This window comes from Puntigrus tetrazona, chromosome 4 (genome assembly GCF_018831695.1).
Source record: "Puntigrus tetrazona isolate hp1 chromosome 4, ASM1883169v1, whole genome shotgun sequence".
NCBI lineage: Eukaryota > Metazoa > Chordata > Actinopteri > Cypriniformes > Cyprinidae > Puntigrus > Puntigrus tetrazona.
Window position 1 is genome coordinate 11,276,676 of NC_056702.1, and position 21,805 is coordinate 11,298,480.

The 21,805-nt window shown below is 38.6% G+C and overlaps 1 protein-coding gene across 1 annotated transcript; it reads right to left on the reverse strand.

Moving 5' to 3' along the window:
• Window positions 1-19,620: 19,620 nt before the first annotated feature.
• On the reverse strand, window positions 19,621-21,563 carry rps16 (ribosomal protein S16). Its single transcript, XM_043236210.1, has 6 exons — window positions 21,432-21,563; window positions 21,291-21,342; window positions 20,572-20,673; window positions 20,038-20,134; window positions 19,885-19,932; window positions 19,621-19,811 (listed from the first exon to the last, which is right to left on the reverse strand). Exons 2-6 carry the CDS (start codon window positions 21,336-21,338, stop codon window positions 19,666-19,668), a joined length of 441 nt encoding a protein of 146 aa, XP_043092145.1. The 5' UTR covers window positions 21,339-21,342; window positions 21,432-21,563; the 3' UTR covers window positions 19,621-19,665.
• Between the last annotated feature and the right edge of the window lie 242 nt (window positions 21,564-21,805).

Consider the following 21,805-nt stretch of genomic DNA (forward strand, 5'->3'; position numbering starts at 1 on the left):
TGCGTTATTGTTGGCACAGGCCCATGTATGTGTGGTTTGTGCAGGTTGCGGGTAGCTGGCAGGCTAGTTCAGATGTTTGCCATCTCTCTTACTAACTATAATCATCGTGATGAGCTTTATGACTTGAAGTGTCAATGTAATTGCCCGACTAATTGAAGCGGGAGGCGATCCAAGTGTGTACATCATTACAGATTTGTGCGACGATTTAGAATAGCATAAAACTTGGTTTATTAAGGTACAAGCTAACTTATAGACACGCTGTTTAATCAGAAAAGCGTGTAAATTAGTTTTTTGTAAATATGGGTTAAGTATAATTAATGCGGCTAACTTACTTGCTATCGATAATCAGCAAGTTAGGAGTTTACTGAGGAAAAAGTATGAATGCATGTTGCCCTAATCTAAAGTGTTACCAGAGATTTTCTCTGCCGCTGTGTTTTCATTTGGACTTTTTAAGACAGAAGTCTTTCTTTAATGGATTTCAACGCAATCGGTGCATGAATCAGCTGCTGGCAAGTCTGTGTGTGTGTGTTGATCTTTATAGTTGATTAGAAAATCATCTCTGGGCCAGAAACGCATGCCAAGATACACTCTCCCTGGGTGCTGGATACGTCAGGTCCATTAGATTTACTGGTGCACCAAAATCAACCGACTATTCGAGAACCGTAAGGACTCGTGCCTGGGATGTCGGTCATTTAAATTTCATTTAAATTATCTATAATGCAATATGAAATGTGATGAAACTCGGACAAAGACGGTTGGTCATTACAGAGGCTCACGTTTTTTAGCCATTAGATCATGCCTAAAGCTTAACAGTAAAGCCAAAGCAATGTTGTTTTTTTTTATTGTACAACAAACTATCTCATTGTTTCCAATAAACCATCATTCAAAAGAACAATCCAGCGAATTTAACCACACAAAGAGTAGACCTGGCCTCTGCTGTTGAGCAGGTGGAGAACTCAACTGTGATATCCATCTGCGCTGACGCTCTGCCAGTCTTTTCCGTCCTCCGTTCTGATCAATGAGCCCAGATTTAAAGGAACATTCCGGTTTGAATGTAAGTTATTAGCTGCATTTGTGGTCTAATGTTCTTTACGACAGAAACGCATCACAGAAAGATTTCTACATCTCCCCGTTCTTCTCCTGATGCAGTTGTTTGGGTGTATAACCTTGCGAAAATGTGCACTGTATTTACGTAACAGGCCGATTAATCAGCAGTATCTGGGAGTAGGCCTAATGTATAACAGTGCAAACGCTGTCTGCTCACTGCATTTGATTGTTTACTGGTGCGTTGACTCACAAAATGAGTCAAACTCACAATACAATCCATTATGATGCACATCTCTCTGGGTTTTCAGTAGTTTTGATCAGATGAACATCCACGACTTAAACTGCATTTCCAATGCCTAATGCATTGACTTTTTTCCTTCTGAAAAGGGCACACGTTTGTGCTATTGTGTGACGGGAACAACCAATCAAAAAGTGTGATGAAAACATCCACACAAGGTTCAAAGGTTAAAAAAAAATGACGATCTGAGAAGTAGATTGGAACAGTATTCATGTGATTATATTGCTTAAAAACAAGATTAGCCTGAAAATGTGAATCCTGAAACAGGCAGGGATTATCGGCATGTCATTGTCTCTGTCTGGTCAAGCGAGATACTGTAAGTTCAGTGTTTTTTCAGTGCACACAGGTAATATTATTAACCAGAGCATAATAAATATACATGCAGAAACACTGAAAAAAATAATAATGGCTATTCTTTTAGATTCTATTAACGTCCCATACTGATTTGATGCTCAAGAAACAATAAATATGATCAATGTTGAAAACAGTTTTGGTGCTAAATATTTTCCAGGATTCTTTAAGTGTTCAAAAGTTTCTTTCACACTCCAAACTTTTCGACGTGTAGTGTATGTATGCATGTGTTGCCCGGTTATAGCGCTACAGTTACGAATGTATGCTTGGCTGAATGGAAAACTCCCTTTCTAATTCTTCCTCTGTATTCCCATTGTTGTGTTGAGCTTTCTTGTAACACAGCTTTAAAAACCTGACCGCATCGGAAAGACCGTCTCATCGCTCTTTGTTTAGCAGGCAGCTGTGTTTTCCACTCACCTCTCTGTCGCTTAGATAAGACTCTGTAACTGTTTCTGTCGAGGGTAAACATTGTTTGATGGTGTATTTGGAATGGAGTTTTCTCAAAATCCCTCCCCTACTGATTGACTGTAAAGCCCAATAAAATGTAGCCTGCTTCAGGATCCACATGGCCGTGTACCAAGGCTTGTTATAAGAGATCATGGCTAAAGCAAATATCACTATTATTACCGTCTACTCTTACAACTACTAGTAACTCTGTTACACTGCAAGGTATAACTCACCACACACCATTTCATCAAAGCATGTGGCTTGAGCGCTATTAGGGTGCAGTTGACCTTTTGCAAGGAGTTTGACCGACGGGCAATACGACCAATCATAATGCAGACCCTGCCATTTACGTCCAACGAACAAACTAGATAGGAGAGTAGGTTAATGTAGGTGGACTTGTAAATATGGCTTGTACTGAAGTCTGGAATTAAATACCATCTGATGCTCATTCATGTTTATTTCATGCTATAATCAGAACTTTAGAAGCATGGAGTATTTATGCAGATTTGTAATTATTCGGCAACAACACAAATATAGACCACCCATTATCTGAAGGATCCTGGTGTTAAATGGTGAATAAGATGCTATGGATTTTTGCTCCATCTATGTTTGTGAACCCAGGCCGCCATTGTGTTATGTTGCTCCTGGGACACAATTTCACTTTTAGCTGGTCTAGAGTGTTTTACTATCACTCTGATGTAACCTGCCTTTGATAATGGCATTATACACAAAGATGCCAACGGTTCATTCTAACCTTCTAGTCCAGTCAGTGTGATGCCCATGATTTCATTTTTTTTTAAGGAACATCAGATGAAAAATTCATTTACATGGAGTTTGCATATAATTGCTTAAGACTTGATGATACACTGGGCAGTTTTGAGCAATGGTGCAGGGCAATTTTGGAAATGTTGCCTTCAATGAGCAACCAGGTGAGTTTTATTTTGATGGTAAGCTGTGACCAAATGCACAAATAAATAAATAAATAAATAAAGAGAGGGGTGGGGTGAGGAGTAGCTCATTAATACTTAAAGAGCCATGACGTTTTTTGACAAGGCAAAAAAGTGTTTTTTAACCAAAGTATGTTGCAGATATTTCATAAAGACCCTAAAGAACTTGTGTGAAAAATTGGAATCCAATGTTATATTTACTAGACCATTTCCAATCAACCCAAACATTAGCTCTCCTAAAGAAGAAGCTGCCACATCATTTGCGAAGTCTATATACTGTTGAAGTGTCTTGGAAAAAAATATGTTAGTCATGCACAGTCACATGTATATAGACAAGGAAATACGCATAAATCACCTGATCACTGTATTTATATATATGCGTAGGCTTTGTTCAGTTACTGAAAGTTCTGCTTCTCGCTAATATTAGCATCCTGATCTGGAAATGTCACGACATTGCAGCTGTGAGTTCAGCTGTCCATTTGTTTATGTGCATTTTTTGGCTCAAGTTCCTCAAGACACTTTGATTCAGTTTGGGTTGCCTTCTCATATTTGAAACATCTCGCTTTTAGACTAGGATATGTTTCTAAGTGAAATACACTTGATGGGATTCAGTTTTAAAACCAAGCAGCTGTCTGATGGTAAACATGGCAAAACAACACTATGAATTTAGTCTTGAGGAATTTGTGTGAAGAAATATTTGACCCATCTTTCATTATTGCATGCATTCCTCCTAAAATGACTGGAATTTGGGTGTGAAAATACCCTCAGGGTTTGGAAAAGTTGTGATTTGTCTGTCCAGACCAATGCGCAGAAAATAGCACATGGGCTTAATGAAACTGAAAAATCACTCTCGGACAGTAGGTGGCGCTTATGGAAAAGCAGAAATACAGAAGTTACCGCAGTTAGTATGGTACACAAAGTGTTATTATGGAGAAGAAATTGAGTCAGACAATATTTCAGTGTTTTCAGGCAGCCGTTCAGATTTTCGCTGTGGTCTTCTTTAAACAACCATAAGAGTACAGAGACAAGAGAGCCAATAAAATCAGTGCGACATATAAGAAATATTATTTTACGACCGACAACCGAATAATATTTCCAACTTGACAAAATGATGGTAAGCACATGTCGCAGAGGGTATCTTTGCATTTTGCTCGGAATTGAAGTGCTTGATGAAGATCGCCATGCAGACTGTATGCTATCAGCTAATCTGTATGGAGCCATCAGTGCTAACCGCTATCTCACTGGCTAGGTCTTTGCCAAAATGACCTCAGAGGCCAAGGGAACGCTAGAACACGAGTGAATGAGTGATCAAGCGTTGATCCCCACTCAGACAACAGCTGAGTCTTAACCCAGGCCAGAAATAGGGTCCCTTTCTTCACTTGACAGCATTTAAAGCTACAGTACAATTAATGACAGTCTCTAGAGACTAAATAAACACTGCCACCCAAATAGTCTTCAATTGTCTTGCAACGTTCAGTGTGTACTTGAAATGAAGCTGAGATAAAGTCATCGTTCTAAAGAAGTCTCTGATCTGTTAAGTATGCTGTTTTTTATGCATACCCTTTTAATAGTATAAACCATTTGATGACTAAACTTATCAACTTAGGGGGTGTATACCTATCTTTAATCGTAGGCATTAGTTCCCGCTAAAACTAATTCAGGTCTCTTCCGTTAACCACCTTGTGAATCCACGTCCCTGAGGCATTGCTGTGATATTGTGGACAAATTGATTACTGCAAAAAAATTAAATGAGCATGTGTGCAATGTATGCAAAGTATATTTCTGTGGCCCTGATTTTTTTTGTCACACATGCACACTATATTTTACAGTATGCGTACTTACATGTACTCACAATGTACCAACAGTGTACTTCCTTAGGAAAGTACTGCTAATTTAAAATAACTACATGGGTTAAGTTTACGTTTATGGGTAGATTTAGGGTTAGTAACTAGTTGTTACCTAGTTATTGTAATTCCTACATTAAGCAGCTATTATGTACATGAGAAGCAGGAAGCGCTAACCTGAGTTTGTTTTGCAATCAGTTGTTCCACAATCTCTTGTGTGATAATATTGAAAATATCAAAGAGGTTTTATTAGCTTTAACATCTTGAGAAAAATAGCACAGTTGCCGGGCAAAGATTAAACTTTCTAGAATAAATGTGTCGGCTGCCTGCATTTAACAAAGTATACTTTTGAGAGGCGTTGTGTATACTTTGTAACACAAAACGTTAGCAAAGCCTGCTACGCTAAGATCAGAAACATACTCTATGCTAGTAAATAAAGTTAGCGTGCAATATAGTGAAAAGCAATATAGGCAACTTACCGTAACAATAAATATATTAGCACACGCTAACACACACAATAATATTCTGTTTATTATAAGCACGCACTACAGTTAAGCCCTACAGTTACAATTCTGATGGGCTGTGAACGGTTTCATCATTCATCAAACATCCAACAGTATCGTTCTGTAATGTGTCGTAATCATTCTTGGTGTGAACATCCCTTTAACAGTAGCAAACCTCAATACTCAGGAGAGCTATAGAGTTACCCTAAAGCATCCAGCTAGCAAGCTGTAAACATTTTGTCAGCTTAGCTAACTTTAAAGTGATAGTTTACCTAAAAATGAAAACACTGTCGTCATTCACTCACCCTCACGCTGTACCAAAGCTATAGCCATTTTCCAAACCCAAAGAACACAAATACACGTGGTCTGAGTAAATGATGACAGAATGAACATTTTTGGACGTACTGACTGAGTTTATGGCAACGCTGACTTCAATTACATAACGGCAGTGTAAGGTGTTTTAAATCAAACCCTAGAAGCTAGAAGTGTTTCCATTCATGTATCTGTATAAAGTATGCTTCATACTGAACTCGGCAGCCACACGTTTTTCTCAAGGTGGCAGAAATACAAGTGACAGCCTAATGCGGACACGGATAGGATAACCTTATTTCATCGAGACGTGAGCTAATTATAGTGTATATCCAGAGGAGAGCGGACAGCAGTAATAGACTCGCACTGCAAGGCCCGAATGAGTCTCTTTTAAGTTTTAGAGTTTAGTTTTTTGCTAGGCTTCTCTCCAGTGAGGCTGGTTTTGCCGGTGAATGATGGTGTTAACAGAACCGACATGTTCTGCACATTTCTGATGAGGAAGCACTTATGCCCACTCATCACCATGGTTACCGTGGCTTGCACAAACACTTTCGAGGGTGCAGTGGGCAAAATGTGAACCAGCTACATCTATCATCCTCTCCATTTGCAATCGCTGGTGTGTTCACTCGAACGGTGCAGGCAAAGACAGCAGCAGTTTGTGAAGTCTAACGAGCTTCTGCTTAAGGGCGCCTCAGACGTCAACAATAGCCATTTTGCGCATTAGCGTATTCCTGTGTTATCGGCTTGGGATGATAAGTGGCACCAATGCAGCGTGTTTTGAGTCCCTCTCGCTGAAGAGCTCTTGAGCTCTTCTGATTGCCGCTGCTTATCTCAAGCGAAGAGAGACGGCCATTTCGATGGATGTTTGGTAAAAAAAAAGCTCTTTCCGGCTTCGGTCAGTGTTGTTTCAGGGGTCAGTCTGTATTTAAGTACAACCTGCAAATAAAATGCATATATGTTGCTAATCAGTAGGTGTACAATGCAAAATGTAGTCAAGGGCAGAATAAGGTCACACTAAGAAGCGAAGAGTCAAAGGTCAAGAGGTCGCAGGAAAACCAGGTGTCACAGATCACTGGTGACAGTAGTTAAACAGATCACATTTACCTGGTTTATAACCTGGAGACCTTATGGCTTAGTACTACAAAAAGGAAAAATTATTTTAATAAATGAATAAAATATTATGACTGACATATATATTTTCTGTGTTGTTTATCTTACACGAATTAGTATCACAATAACAGACCTGTATTATAAAAAAATATCTAATTTAGTATAATATTTTAATACAAATTTTGGTTAAATGAATTAAAAAAAAATATATATATATATATATATATATATATATATATATATATATATATAGTACAATAATTTATTATTAAGAAATTGTACAGAAAAAAGAAACTGTAGGACTTTCTGTTAAGAGTTTAAAAAAATATTATTTTACATATAAAAATTCACATTACAGAATGAATGGTTGCACTTTTAGATCTATTTACCTTTATACTAGGGCTCCTAAACAAAAGATATTATTACACTAACCTGCGAACTTTATTTGGAATATGCATCAGACGATCACTGAGCAGACAGCGGGCATGCCGTCTGAGCCTGAGATTCTCTGTGGTTAGGTTAGTAGGTTAGATATTTTACTCACTACACTTGATTACTGTAACAGGTTTCCAGTTTTAAACAGGAAACGCGTGTGTGACTTTTCTGCATAATAGCACTACCCTCCTACTCTAACTGCAGACAATAATAGAAAAAAAACTCTTCCCTTATTTTACACCAGAGTTCCTGTCATTCTAGAGCTGACTTTCACTCACACATTTGGGCTGAGCTTGTGGTGAAGTAACGACATTTGCCCCAATAAACTCCTAATTGTTGCTTATTATTAGTTGGCAAGGCAGTTGTTATATTTAGGTATTGGGATTATGGATATAGAATATAAGCATGCAGTTTATGTGATTTATAAGCCCTAAAGTGTTACCTAAGTACTACTAATTTTTAGGTAACATACTAAAGTCTGTCCACACCAAGGATGATTATGGTAATGATAAAGATAGTTTTAAAACTAGCTGTACTGATAGCGACACAGAGGAAAGATTTGGTCGGAATCACATTCATAAATCATAAAACCAATCAAAAAATGCAGAACTTTACAGAAGCAGATGATGCACTAAAGTAATAAACAATGTTGAAGATAATACAGTCTAAACACTTCCAAAACCATTGGTCTAGTGTTAGAACAAAACGATCTGGACTCCAACCTGACGATTTTAGCAGCCGAGATCAAACCGAGAGGTATATGTCACAGTAAAGAAGTTTTAGGACAGAGTTTAAATATAGAGTCACTTGAATAAAGTAGGTCAAGGTTGGCTGCGGTGGAAATTGCACAGAGAGTCTCATAAGTTGAATCACGACTCGAAAAGCTGAAGCGAAATGAAATCAAACATAATAAAATGAAAGTTCAGTAATAAATGAAAAAGCATACGCGCTTATGTAGCTGTTAAGTGCGATGGCAATTTTAATCGAGCCGATCGGCCAATCGGTTCTCAGATCTGCGATTGTATCTCGTCGCACCGCATTTTTGCTTTCAGCGTGAACAGACATATCGCTTGCTGCTGGAAGCCTGTCCCGTCGTGCCTGGTTAGGTCACAGAGAAAAAGGTCATCCGGGCCGTTAACAGTGGGCAGAAGAGTTCACGGCTTGTGTGTCTGCTGCAGACTGACGCCTCTCAATCTGCAGTGGAATCTATCAGCGGCCCGCGACAAGTTCTGATCTGCTCCTGACTGCGGGATTGTGCGCCTGTGTGTGTGACATGGCACTCGCAGAACCAGTCATTGTGCTGCTCCTCGGGCACTTCCACTGTCAGCACATCGTAAATCAGACGCGCTAACAAACGCAACCCCACAGATGCCAAACAAAATATACAAACACACGCATACACCACACCGTATAAGTGGAAGTATACGAGGCAACCATGTAATTATACATGCTATATACCCCAACAGCAAAAACGAAGATAACAAACATAAATACCACAAATAACTGACATAATGCAGGAGACGTTTAAACGCAGGCTTCACCTTCACTCTTTTACAAAACCATTTTTTCCAGAAGAGAGTTTAATTAGCTTTGCATTAGTATTGTAAGCTGTAGCATTTTTGTAGTTTTTCACCAGATAGCGATCAATTCATTTTTTTATGGATATTAAGTGTTTATTTTTGTAAAACATTCAAACTAATTTTGTAATTTAATTGAAGAAACATTATGCTTGTGAGTCATTGCTTTGTAATTTCATGAATTAGGTTGTCCAGCTGATTGCATGCTTGCTAAATAAAACAATAAATCAATAAAAAATACATAAAAATATTTCTGACCCCGGACATTTAAATTGCAATTGATTTGATTTGTTAAATTATTACATTATTTAACCAAATAGTGAAAATGCATATACTGATCTATGCCAGTGTATTATTTAGTGTTTCTTTCATTAATGACATCGTAATAAATAAAAACAAGCACAAATTATGACAAATGCATTTCACATATCAGACGGGAACTGCAATAGCAGTTTTGTGCTATAAGCTTTCTTAGAAAAGGTTGTTGTTTTTTTCTGAAGATGACTAGATGGGCTTTTGTTTCTTTGAGTACCATAAATAACTATCCTCTTATCAGAAAAATGGTATGTTTATCACAAACTAATAACAGTTTTTAAAAACAGTATGTCTCCGCGTCCGCCCTACAGCCGGAAGAAAAGAGCAAACTGTACTCGTGAGGAACCCCGTAATGGTGGAAAAAATGAGAAAACCACTAATAAACACAAACAAACATGACATGAGAAGCTGGCCCAAAGAGCAGCCCAAGATAAACATTCAGATATATTTTGAGAGGTGCTATGACATCATCACGACAACCTCCAGCGGCGGGCAGCGGCTAAAAATAGCAGAAACGTCAAGGCGCTGGTACATATATGTCCATGAGCGAAGTCCGGCATTCCAGAGATAACAGCAGATGGCTAGCAGATTCTGCCCTCTTCACGGGAAACAATAACAGTCCGCACACGCACTCTTTTAGACAAGAGCATCGTAAGGCCCAAGGTGCAATTGCTCCCAGACACAGAAAAGCACACGTGTCCTCCAGACTGCTTTTATTGTGTATATGAAGCACTATCTGAAATTCAGCTCCAACGTCCTGGTGGAAAAAGTGTGTCAGAATTTTGAAAGCTCTAGCTTAGCAACCGTAGCCTTGTTATGGACAGACCCTTTTATGGTGACTAAAAGTGTTGGTCACAGTTGAACTACAGTTAAAGACTCCATTTTCATCTGTTGACTTATAAACTTGAAACAGGAAGTTGAGGGGAACATCGGAGGTCTTTTCTTTTTCTCCGTAAAAAAGAATTAGCATTTTACAGATAATTTAATTAGAGGAAAATAAATTTTAAATAAAGTGCCACAGGAAGTTACAGTTTAGAATTTTCGAAATGGGTTTTGGTTAAACGCCTGATATAACACAATCTCGTGATATCTTCATGTTTTATTTTTTGAATCTTCAAAATAGAACCTTTTCTGGTCAAATTGGAAGCTTTTCATCATCAACAGCTCATATTACCTGTGGGGTCCCTCAGGGTTCCGTTCTAGGACCATTGCTTTTTTCATTATATAGCTTTCCTCCTTTGTTGTATTTTATTTTGTTAATTGTGTGCCACTTTAGTGTACTCTGTGCTTTTTAAGGTGCTCAGAATTATTATTTTGGCTTTTTTTGAACACTCGAACACAAGGAACATCCAAATTTTAGAGGTAAAACTTTACCTTTTGCTGTCTCAAAATAAGCATACAACTAACAAGCTAACAAGTGGCTACATGAGTCTAGGGACTGCGGACGTTGATGAGGACATTAAAAATAATTATACCAAACAGGAAAGCTCAGGCTTTTACAGCTTCGTTATGTTTATATGTGTGCTCTTGCAAATGGTTCCAGCTTGCTTGTATTAAAATATGGCACATTAAATAAGTTAAAAGGGGTGGGTTTAGCCAGAACTGTTAACAGAGTATGTCTTCTCAACCTTGGTTACTAACAGGCTAACTATTCTACGTGCAAGATTCATTAAACACCTGGATGCTGTGTATTTGATTCATTTATTATTTGCACAGCCACATGTAACTGGGACTTCTGCATTTTTGGTTGAAAGTCTTGTTTTCTCGTCATTCACCTTTCAGAGCTGTGATATATCTGTTCTATGGAGATTTCCTAACTGTGCTGTTCTGTTCTTTTGCAATCACGGGGAAGTCATTTCACTTCCCTAATATAAAAGAGCACCTGCTGACCCTGGTCCAGTGGTGCTGCGATATGCTTGAGCTGCAGTTACTTATGGCTTTATTAATGACATGCTCTTCCTGAGCTCAATCCAAAGCTGCAAATGAGCCAGAACCTCTGTGTGAGTCACTCTATTGAGCACAAAACTTCCCCTCAAAATGAAATCCTCTCATCGTTTAGTCACCTTCAATTCAAAACCTAAATGACTTTTGTTCTGTGGAACACAAAAGCAGAAAGAAAGTTGATATGCAAGCTTTAAAATACAAAGCACCTCGGGACATGTCCATTAAAAAAAAAAAAAAAAAAATAAATAAATAAATAAATAAATAAATAAAATATATATATATATATATATATATATATATATATATATATATATATATATATATATATATTATGATTTTTTTTACATGTACTCACAAAAGTTTGTGTTGTCCCATTCATAAAGCACAAATGCAACCTGCAGACCTATTTACATATAATTTTGCTCACATGTCATGTTTTGTATTGTTTTTTTTCCCCTTGGCTCCATATTAAAGTGACTGAAATTGTGACGTAACAAATTCAGTGTAATGATGGACCAATTTTATGATACTAGTCTGGATCAGCATTATCAAAAGAAAACATTGCTCAAGTAGATATATCTCTTGTCTTTCTGCCACTAATGGACCGCTACAGTTCTTTTGCGACCAGGGCCATCTGTGTGTGTGTGTGTGTGTGTGTGTGTGTGTGTGGTAACGCACCTCCTCTCCCGTAAGTCATCATATCATGAGATTCTCTGATGTCCATGATAAGCTTTCTCAAAGCTTACAGGGCCTCTCCTCAGTGAAAAAAAGAGGGAGAGAGCGAGAAAGAGGAAGGGAAAAAAGACAGTCGACATCATCCATCCTGGCCTTTTAAGGAGAGCTCCTGCGGAGTCTATGAGGAGCTGGCCCAGTTTCACACAAGCTCGCTATAATTACTGAAAAAGGGATATGCTGCGTAAAACAAACAGCTGAAAAGCGAATTTCAAATGCACATGTTTTCACGCAACAATTCCACATCTAAAATTCTCAAGTTTCTGATAGTTGCACGATTTTAGAGGATTAGTTCATATATAGGTTTGAAGTAACAAAATTTAAGTACATGTAAAGACAGATATTTTCTTTATATTTAAAATAATAATTTAAAAAATGATATTAAAAGATGCAACGTGCAATAACTTGCAGCAGCAAAATAACTGTAGTAACGGTAAATGTCTGTAAAAATCTTTTCTGTTCTGTTTCTGTCTCACATTCAGTTCTTGCACACGTAAACCAGGTGTCACATGACATGTAGGAAACAACAGTGCGACAGTGGGTTGGCTTTTGTGCAATTGAAGGCAGTCAAACATTATGAATCATAATGTTTCCACAGGTCACCCATCAGATCTAGAGAACTGACTCATATGATTTGAACAGCAATAATATATAAGCTAGTCACTAAATCACATATATACACATCCCACTTGAATACTTGATTCAGGTTTTGTCAAAAAATGTGTATATTTACGGCACATCATTTCTGGCATGAAACTCTATATTGTGCAGTCCCATAGGTTCTAACACAATCCGACCTAATGACGTAATTATCCACAGGTGCAGCTGATTGTTTTTTTTTTTCTTTTCTATGAGCTGCTGCTCAACATACTTGAGTCGCAGCTTTTATCAGAAACCCTCCACCTCCCCAGCTCCACCTGTATAAATCTGCCACAGGGTCAATTCTTGTATGTTTGGTATGGGGGTATTAGATGCTATATGTAAAGCAGCAGTATTTCTTACATGCTCAGTGTAGCTGATCTGTTCCACCAAGACCACGTACAGTACCATGCTAAACTCTCTGACTCGTCATGACAGAAATAAGGGTACTTTCATGATCGGTGAGAACCCCAAAAATTCACGTACGCACAAAAGGTTCCAGTTTAAAAGCACCATAATAGGGATGCCAAGGACTTGAATGCTTGTACGTTCTAATGAAAACTTTTCTCCATGCAACTGCACAGCTGCCACATGATTTTTGGTCAAGCAAGTTGAACTCAATAACCTGGTGTAGAGGACAGCTGCTTTGGTTGGCAGCGATGTGTCAAGTGCAAACATAAAATAACCAAATTAACAAAGGGGCTAAGTCTGGCTCATTGCGAGAACCCCGTCTGAGACTCGACAGAAGCGCAGAGCAATATTTACTGCTGTTCCACGTTGGACGAGGATTATTTTGTGTTAACTCTGATCCCTATTTGAAAAATCCTAAATCAAAGGAGCTTTTAGATTGTTTGTTTTACATTTAGTTCTTACAAGCAGTGCATGTCACATGTCCTATTGAGCTGAATTAGAAAGTGAACAAAAACAGCTGTTCATTCACTCACTTGTGTATGATGCAAAACTATTAGTACAGTGCTCATAGTACAGGGATTTGAACAAACCACCAAATGTAAGTGTTATTAAAAGCATGAAATGAAAATCTCCCTTTCTATTTTCTCAATGCATCTTATTGGTTGTTTATTGTGAAGGATCAAAAGTCTGACCTTGTAATCAAACTGTCATAACATGGTCTATCCTTGCACACTGAGTGAGAATTCATTGCAAAAATATCTCAAAAGAATACAAAATAATGACTTTACAAAAGAATGATTTTGTTCTCTTTTCTACTCTTAAAACAGAAAAAGAAGGAGGAAATATTGGGTCCATCTAATCCAGAGAGTTTCCCCTCTTTATTAAGGAGCTGCAGTGTTATCTTGAGAGATTCAAAGTTTACTTCAGGATGTCAGTGGATCGGTTTGATGCTTTGGTAGTCATACTGGAGTCGCATTAAAAAAAGACCACAAATTTCCATGAACTCAGTGTACCAGTGGATCAACTTGTCTGATGCCATTCTGGATTTTGGTGTTTTCTTGTACTGTGGCTCAGAATCGTTGAAACAGCTCTTAAAATGCTTGCTACAGATGCAAAAAATGCAGAAAATCCCATTTTTTATGAGAGAGGGAAATCTTTGGAGGCAATGTGTGAATTTGAGATTGCATTTATTTTTTAACATGCATAAAACAGGGTCCAAGGATGTCCCCACAATAACAGCCCGGTGTGAAAAACTGTTTGGTCTATGTACCGCAAAATGTAAATTTTTTCTAACACTTACAACATTTAGTTGATTCAGTTACGCGCTTGTCATCCGAGTTTTAAACATGACGGGGGTTTGGCATCACAGCATCTTTGTTTCTAGGTAAAACATTAAAGAACGCAACACACATTTCTCCTAGAAGTTCTGAAAAATTCAACCAATTCGAAGAAGACATCCATTTTGTGTGCCGTATGCATCAGCCGTTCAGCCAACGGTCCATCTGAGGCTAAGTAAGCAACCACCAACCAGAAACGACCTAAAAAAAACCTAAATAAACGGCTTAATAAAACCACGTACAACACTTTAGCAAACAAATCACTGGAAACCACCCACAACACATTCATTTGAAAATGTAAGGCAACTATACATGTGTTTATCTGTGAGCACTATAAACAAAACGTTCCCGTTTAATTAAAAATAGATCACTGTCTATTAGAAGTTCATGCTTTTGAACTTTGTACAGAGTCACTGGGAGATATATCGAGGCAGGACCTGTTGCTATACCCATTACTTCTGTTGGCAGGCAAACAGCAATTCACAATTATTCGCACCATCTCTCTATCTTCTCTCTGGGATGTCGCTTTTCTGCAAAATAAGCGATGCCCAAACAGTGCTTTCCTGTTGCCATGCCAACAGCAGCACTGTATCCCTCACTAAATTGAGCCCCCACCTCCGCACTTGGCAAACCTTCGAACGCAGAGAGAAACTTCAATTACTTTTCCTCCCGCCGCAGTACCTATTACGGTCAAACGAGACGACATGGCAGGCCTAGGAAAGCGCCTGGGCGAGCGTAAATCTGCACCCATCGTCTAGCGCAGTGACAGTGAGGGGTCACCGGGTCGGCCCTTCAGGTGATGTGTTTCCATAGCGCTGTGCACACAGAGGAAAAGACCATATATGGTTAGTTCTTTATTTATGACATTCTCCTGCCTTTTACTAGGTGACCGTTTAACTGCGGAGCATGAAACGGCGTACCGCGCGAGCTCACTTCTGTAGGTGGCGAGCAAATGACTTCACTGTTTACGCTTCTGCAAATGTCTCCTTTTGTCCATGTATGAACTGGGTCAGATATATGATGATTGTGCAGAACCTAGGAGCTTGACGTAGCCTCAGAAATAGCATAATGAGACAGGTCTGAGGTCTGGAGATCGTTCGGAGAGAGGCTGACAGGGACGGCGCACTTGCAGCAACAGGCCATGTGGGTTTTGTAACAAGTTATGTTATATTGTACTACTAGAATACTGTCAGAATGCACTGTATATCGCCTAATAAGTTTTAAAATAGTTTGTAAAAGAGTATTGGGGATGCAGTGGTTTTGTAGTATGGCACAGTGTTACATTTTTCTGCACATCATTCTCATGGCAATCTGAAAGACCTTTTGGCAAATTGGTGGGTAACTCTTACAAATTTGTAAATGCCCTATTGACATTAGTGACAGCAATTAATAACAGTCCAAAATCTCCACCTCAACCCGATCTCAGCAGAAAACTAGTTTAAATTATTCTACAGTATCAAACAGTCATGGAGGTAATGTGTGAAAAGAAACTGTAATCATACCTGTATGGCCACAGTTTCGCAACGATAACCACTTGGAAAGGGGTTTTATGACACCACAGATCAGCTGTGGTTAAATTACTGAAGTAAGCAGGAGGCATGATTGTGTAATAGTGGTATTAGACAGTGTTTTTGAAGGAATTTGTTGAATGAATGAATCACTGACTTAGTCATGAAGGTAGTGGTTGAATGGCATGCTACCCTATTATTACCACTACTGCCCTATCTTTATATTTAAAAAACAGCATTTTGGGCTGTTCACGCCATGGATGACAACTCTAACTGTACACTTTAATTCTATTCTAATTCCATTTCTATAGATTGATAGAATAGAACGGAAGTCCACACAGGGAAACAAAATCATTGGAATTATTTTTTCATCCGTGCGATGAACATTACAAACATTGCAGTCAATCAGAATCATTCTGGCTTTAAAAAAAATTCGCATTTACATCGGCAAATGTCGCATTACAAAGTTTTCATTCACTGACGTGGATGCTAATACAGTTATCATTATAGCTATCCTGATTTTCTTTTCTAAATGACTTAAGAAAGTCATTTTTATTGACTTCATTTCACTTTATCTAACTTATGTTGGGTAAGGTGTCCTTGTTGCATGTACATACTATTATAATAACGATAAATGATTGTAATTACATGCAAGTAACCCCACCTGTATAGTAAGTACATGAAGTTATTAATATTTATCAGTAGCCAGTAACTCTTGGGTAAGCACACTTTAAGTACTGTACAACAACGTGTAACCATATCCAATAATGCGTCAATGCTGTTGATATCACTTCTTTCACGCTGTAAAATGAAGTTTATGTGCAATGCATTGTGGGATACAGTATTCCACACAGTAAGCTCTGTACAGCATATTTTGTCAGCTGGATTAAGTCAGCCGGTCTGGCCATTATCAGCCACAAATCTTATGTCTCTTGAAGTTGCACTGTAGTAAGCAAGTGATGCAAATGAAGCCCAGAGCTGACTAAACCAGACACACACCTCTCAAGTACTCAAATGAAAGCTCTATCTGTGATGTAAATGGTTTGAAATCAATACTTAAGCCTAGTGCTTTGCTTAATCTCTCAATAAACACGCAGGGGCTGCTTTAGTAAACACGAGCGTGTGTATTCGTCCGACAAGATGGCTGTTACAACGATCGCCAACAAAACTGAGATACACAAGCCTTGATAAGAGGCAGAGAGATATTAGATACAGATAAAAACACAGCGAGGAAGCAGAGCGGGGGCGGGAGGCGATGGAGCGCCGGAGGAGGATGATTCTCAGAACAGATATTGACGAAAAGCAGATGCAAAGACACAGAGAGAGCTGCAAGGATATATCTTACACTAACCTCAGTAGACCAGTTTAAGTACACTCACACAGCATGTGTGTGCGTCTTTGTGTGTTATGTTGACTTAAGAGTTAATAGTATATTAATAGTTGCAATTAATAGTATATTAATAGTTAATATTAAGAACAAATGTATGACAATAGTCTATATGACAAAGATGACACTGCGAAGCAGAAAGAAGCAAGACCTACCAAGTCATCTCTTAATATTTTCTTTTAGGAACATCATACTAGCATCCAAAACCCAACATATGGTGGTCTCTCTCTCTCTCTGTTTAACTAAGAGATAATACCATGGAATCTTTCCTCGAGTTTGGCTCGGTCTGTTTTGGTCCATGCACTTCCTCTGTCCCGTGCGAACAGCAGCAGAGTTCTCATGTCTTTGTCCAGGAAGCTCAGCAGCGGTGGTGAATCGTTTGCTCTCTGTGGTTAAGTCTGACCTCGGGTCAGGACTGCCTCCGTCTGAAACTCATCAGCAACATGAGGAGTTTATACTGCATGCAGCTATCAACACAAACTAGTTCTTGCATCCATATTAAGTTATCCACTAGGTCTGTGCAATATTTCAATATCCGTGTTTCCATCCTCTATTTTTATCCATGCAGTTTTTGGGATATCACATAAAAAAGGTGCACGATTTATTGTTTGATAAAAGATGCACATTGACAACGATGGAAACACTCAAATTCTTCAAAAAAAAATGCCTTGACTTAAAAGATTGCGTTGTATTAAAACCAGTTTTAATACAATGGTTATATAGACCTATACTGTAAAACAATGTGTAACCATATATCTGGCAACCCAATCCAATAATGCGTCAATGCTACATCCTACAATTGCTTCAAAACCAGTTTTAATACAATTTTTATATAGACCTATATTTGTTACTCAAAAGCAATAAAACCTGTGTAGAACCACGTAGTTAGCCAACGTTTAAGTTGCAATCTTTAATTATGATTAATCATGATTTTTTTCACATTTGCACACATATCTCACACACAAACACGTGCCCATGCACAGTTAGTGAATGAAACCCAGTCTTTGTTCATTTTCTTTCTGAACTCAAGCCCTACCCTAAGCGCAGGTGACCAGTTCACATTTTTTGGGATAGCATCACAGGATCAAACTCATGCACTTTCTCACTCCATGTTTAGTATCAGGTTAATATCTTCCTAACAACACATTTCATCGACATGACTCAGTCTGTAATGGAATGCAAGCAGCATCTTCAGGCAAAGTAGCAGGATGCAAATGTTAGCCGAGAGCTGGGAGACGGTGTCTTAGCCATCTGCGTCCACTTGGTGATCCAGCTGCCAGTAATGGATCAATAGCAGCCATTTACCCTAAGTGAAGCAGATCGGAGCGGGCCGTGCACAGCAAGCCTGCTCTTATTTCATTAGCTCTCGCTCCCTTACCTCACCCAGAACCACAGATCAGCTGCTGAATCACATCGAGGATATAATGGTGAGGATTAAAAGCAACAAAACAACTATGCATGCTTCTTTAATCTGGATGTATAGGTGTTACATTTCCTCCCTTGTGATCACATTTATGCTTTGCCTGTCCTTCAGGAAATTTCAGTATATCAGTCTACGGACTTCTTGGTTGACCTGAACTATCTAGATTTCTCCAGTATTTGTGGGACAGAACAGCATCAAAAGCTTCAATACTGGCATGTTCGGGTTTGGCTCCCTCTAGTGAATGTAAAACACACATTGCTTTAAACTGCATTGAAGGTAATTCGATAAATCTCACTGGATTACACACTGAACATTGTAACCTCCTCACATGACTGGCGCGGCACGAAATTTACAAAAAAAAAAAAAAAAGTTTATTCAGAGAATATTATTTTGTAGTCAGTATAATATCAGAATTAAATGGCTAATTTGCCATTTAAAAAACACTTCTACTCACTTAATTCCAAATTTCTTGTAAAATTATACTACATTGTTTAAAAGTTAAATGTATGCCCTCTTGTGTTGGACACTACAGGAAACTTTTAAGGTAGCGTCCTTCACCAGTAGATAGCGCTATTAAAACCAAAAACCATATTCTTTGGAGTATATTTAAAGCTTGGTGCTCTGCCAAAAAGTTGAATTTAGAAACACCGTCTTTAATATACATTTCTATCAATCTTCAGTAGTATTACGCTAACATGGTTCAGTATTAAGCATGCTGTCTTGCACATGTAGTTCACATCTATATCCTACATATCAGTGAATATAAGCCATAATTGGACTATAATCCATGAAAACAAATCAGTCAACACTTAAGATTAATTTTAAACTAGCATATAATTACAGAAACGGTCAACCACTTGACCAGTCGTTTTATTTTCTGTATGTTTTACCAATCATTTCAAACGGGTATAAGCTAAATAACTAGACTGAAGTGAAGCTGGTGTGTAAATAAGAGTTTATATATTACACAACTTGTGGACCCATTTGAAATCAAAAGCAATAAGAGGTTGAAGAGAGAACTCATCACAACCAAGAACACGACTCAAGACCACGGGATGTTTTCCCCCTCGGATTTATTATACGAAAATGTACAGAGAGATTTTAACGGTAGGACTTCTGGTAGCGGGCGCGAGCTCCAGGTCCACCAAACTTCTTGGACTCGCAGCGGCGGGGATCGGCGACCAGCAGGGTCCTATCGTACTGAATCAAGATATCCTTGATCTCTTTCTTGGAGGCCTCATCCACATCTAAGAAACGGAGAGTTATTGAAGTTACGTACGTTTATGTCTTTAATAAATGACCAAAATGATAGACACTTACATTTCTGGTAATAGGCAACCAGGGCTTTGGAGATGGCCTGACGGATGGCTGCAAGAAGAATAAAACACGATAATACACTGTGGCCTATAGGACACCGTTAACCATTTCTTTCATGATAGAAAACAATGAAAAGCCAGTGGCTGTGTAACTAACCGTAAATCTGTGCAACGTGTCCACCACCCTTCACGCGAACTCTGATGTCAACGCCAGCAAAGCGCTCCTTGCCCAACAGCAGAAGAGGCTCCAGCAGCTTTAGGAAACAAAACCGTATTCTTTTAGTAGATGTCAGAACAAAACCTCCATCCCAAAGAACTTAAAGTCAGCATGTGAAAGAAACTGCGACCGACACGGTTGTGTCCTACACCGGAGTAGAAGAACTTTTCAAACAGAGAAAAAGAAATAACTGTAGGGCAAGTCTTGGTTTCGATTGGATCTGGTGCATTCTACCACTGAGGAGATGTTTTCAATAAAATAAAGCTTTCAAATTTGTTTTCGTTCCACTACAAATATTACAGCGTTAAGAGTTTATTAACTGATAAACTTCTTCACCAGTTTAAACCCTTGCGAGATAAATGCTCTTAAAACACACCTATGCTTTCCACAGGTGAAAAGTAACAATCTACGTTTGTGTGTGAACTCAACACAGCCAGAGATCTGAATGAACGTGTATTTCTGTAATAACTGTACCTTGTACTGCAGAGTGGCAGGCTCGATCATCTCAAGAGGTCTTCCGTTGACTTTGATGAGTCCATTTCCCCTCTTGCAGTGGGCAACAGCAGTGGCTGTTTTCTGTTGACAGTGAACAGAAAAAACACAGATCAGCCAACACATCTCCATAAATCAGAAACAATATAAACTAATGGCACGTGTTAATCTACGTGACAAAGTTGTTTCTTCTACAAGACACCGCCAAAACGAACGTGCTCATAACTACATAAAAAGGTAGGTTTTCAATCTCGTTACTGTAAATTATTTCCCGTGACCAGGATAGCTATAACGTTACCAGACACACATACAGGCTAACAGTTAGCATTACACACAAGAGGGCCATCCCCAAAATATTTATCGATATCAACAAGTTCGCAACACAAAACATGACGGTCAGATGCAGAAACTACTGTTTTATATTGATTTAAGTAGTACATGTAAGCGTTGCAGTTCCCCACGTGTCAGCAGACGACCGTTACCAACACGGTATTAATCACTCAATTCATCTAAACGAAACACTGGCTCGTTGTCAGTCTTGCGCACATGGAATTGTTTATGACATATAAATGTTACGTTTATTACATAAACTACATTAAACGTCGGCATCTCAGTAACTGTACAACTGCATACATCTGTTAGCATGGCCGGCTAACGCTGCCGCGCGACAGCGCGTGAGAAATAAGTCTTCGAACACTCACTTTACGTCCAAAAACCTGGACAGACTGTAGGGGACCTTTAGCCGGCATGGTTCTGGAATAAAAACGGAACAATAATCGTTTAATCTAGGCACAGGCGATGTCTAAAATAGTATATTAGGGAGAAGCGCTCGAGGGACAAACCTTTCAGTGCGCGAGCGCTATTCGGAGAGGCCGCACAAGGGTTTCCTGAGCGGAGAAGCAGGGGCGCTGTCGTAAAAGCATCCGCGATAGAGTGTTTACGACACTTAAAGCTGCTAAGATTATGTATGTGTGTGTGTGTGTGTGTGTGTGTGTGTGTGTGTGTGTGTGTGTGTGTATATATATATATATATATATATATATATATATATATATATATATATATATATATATATATATATAATCTTTAGGTCTTTATTCGCAATGATGAAAAAAAAAGCTTCACAAATGAAGCAAACAAAACCATGAATATTGGCATAAATGTAAAAAAAAAAAAAAAAATGGGTTGAAACAGATGTCAAAAAGAGATCTAATCA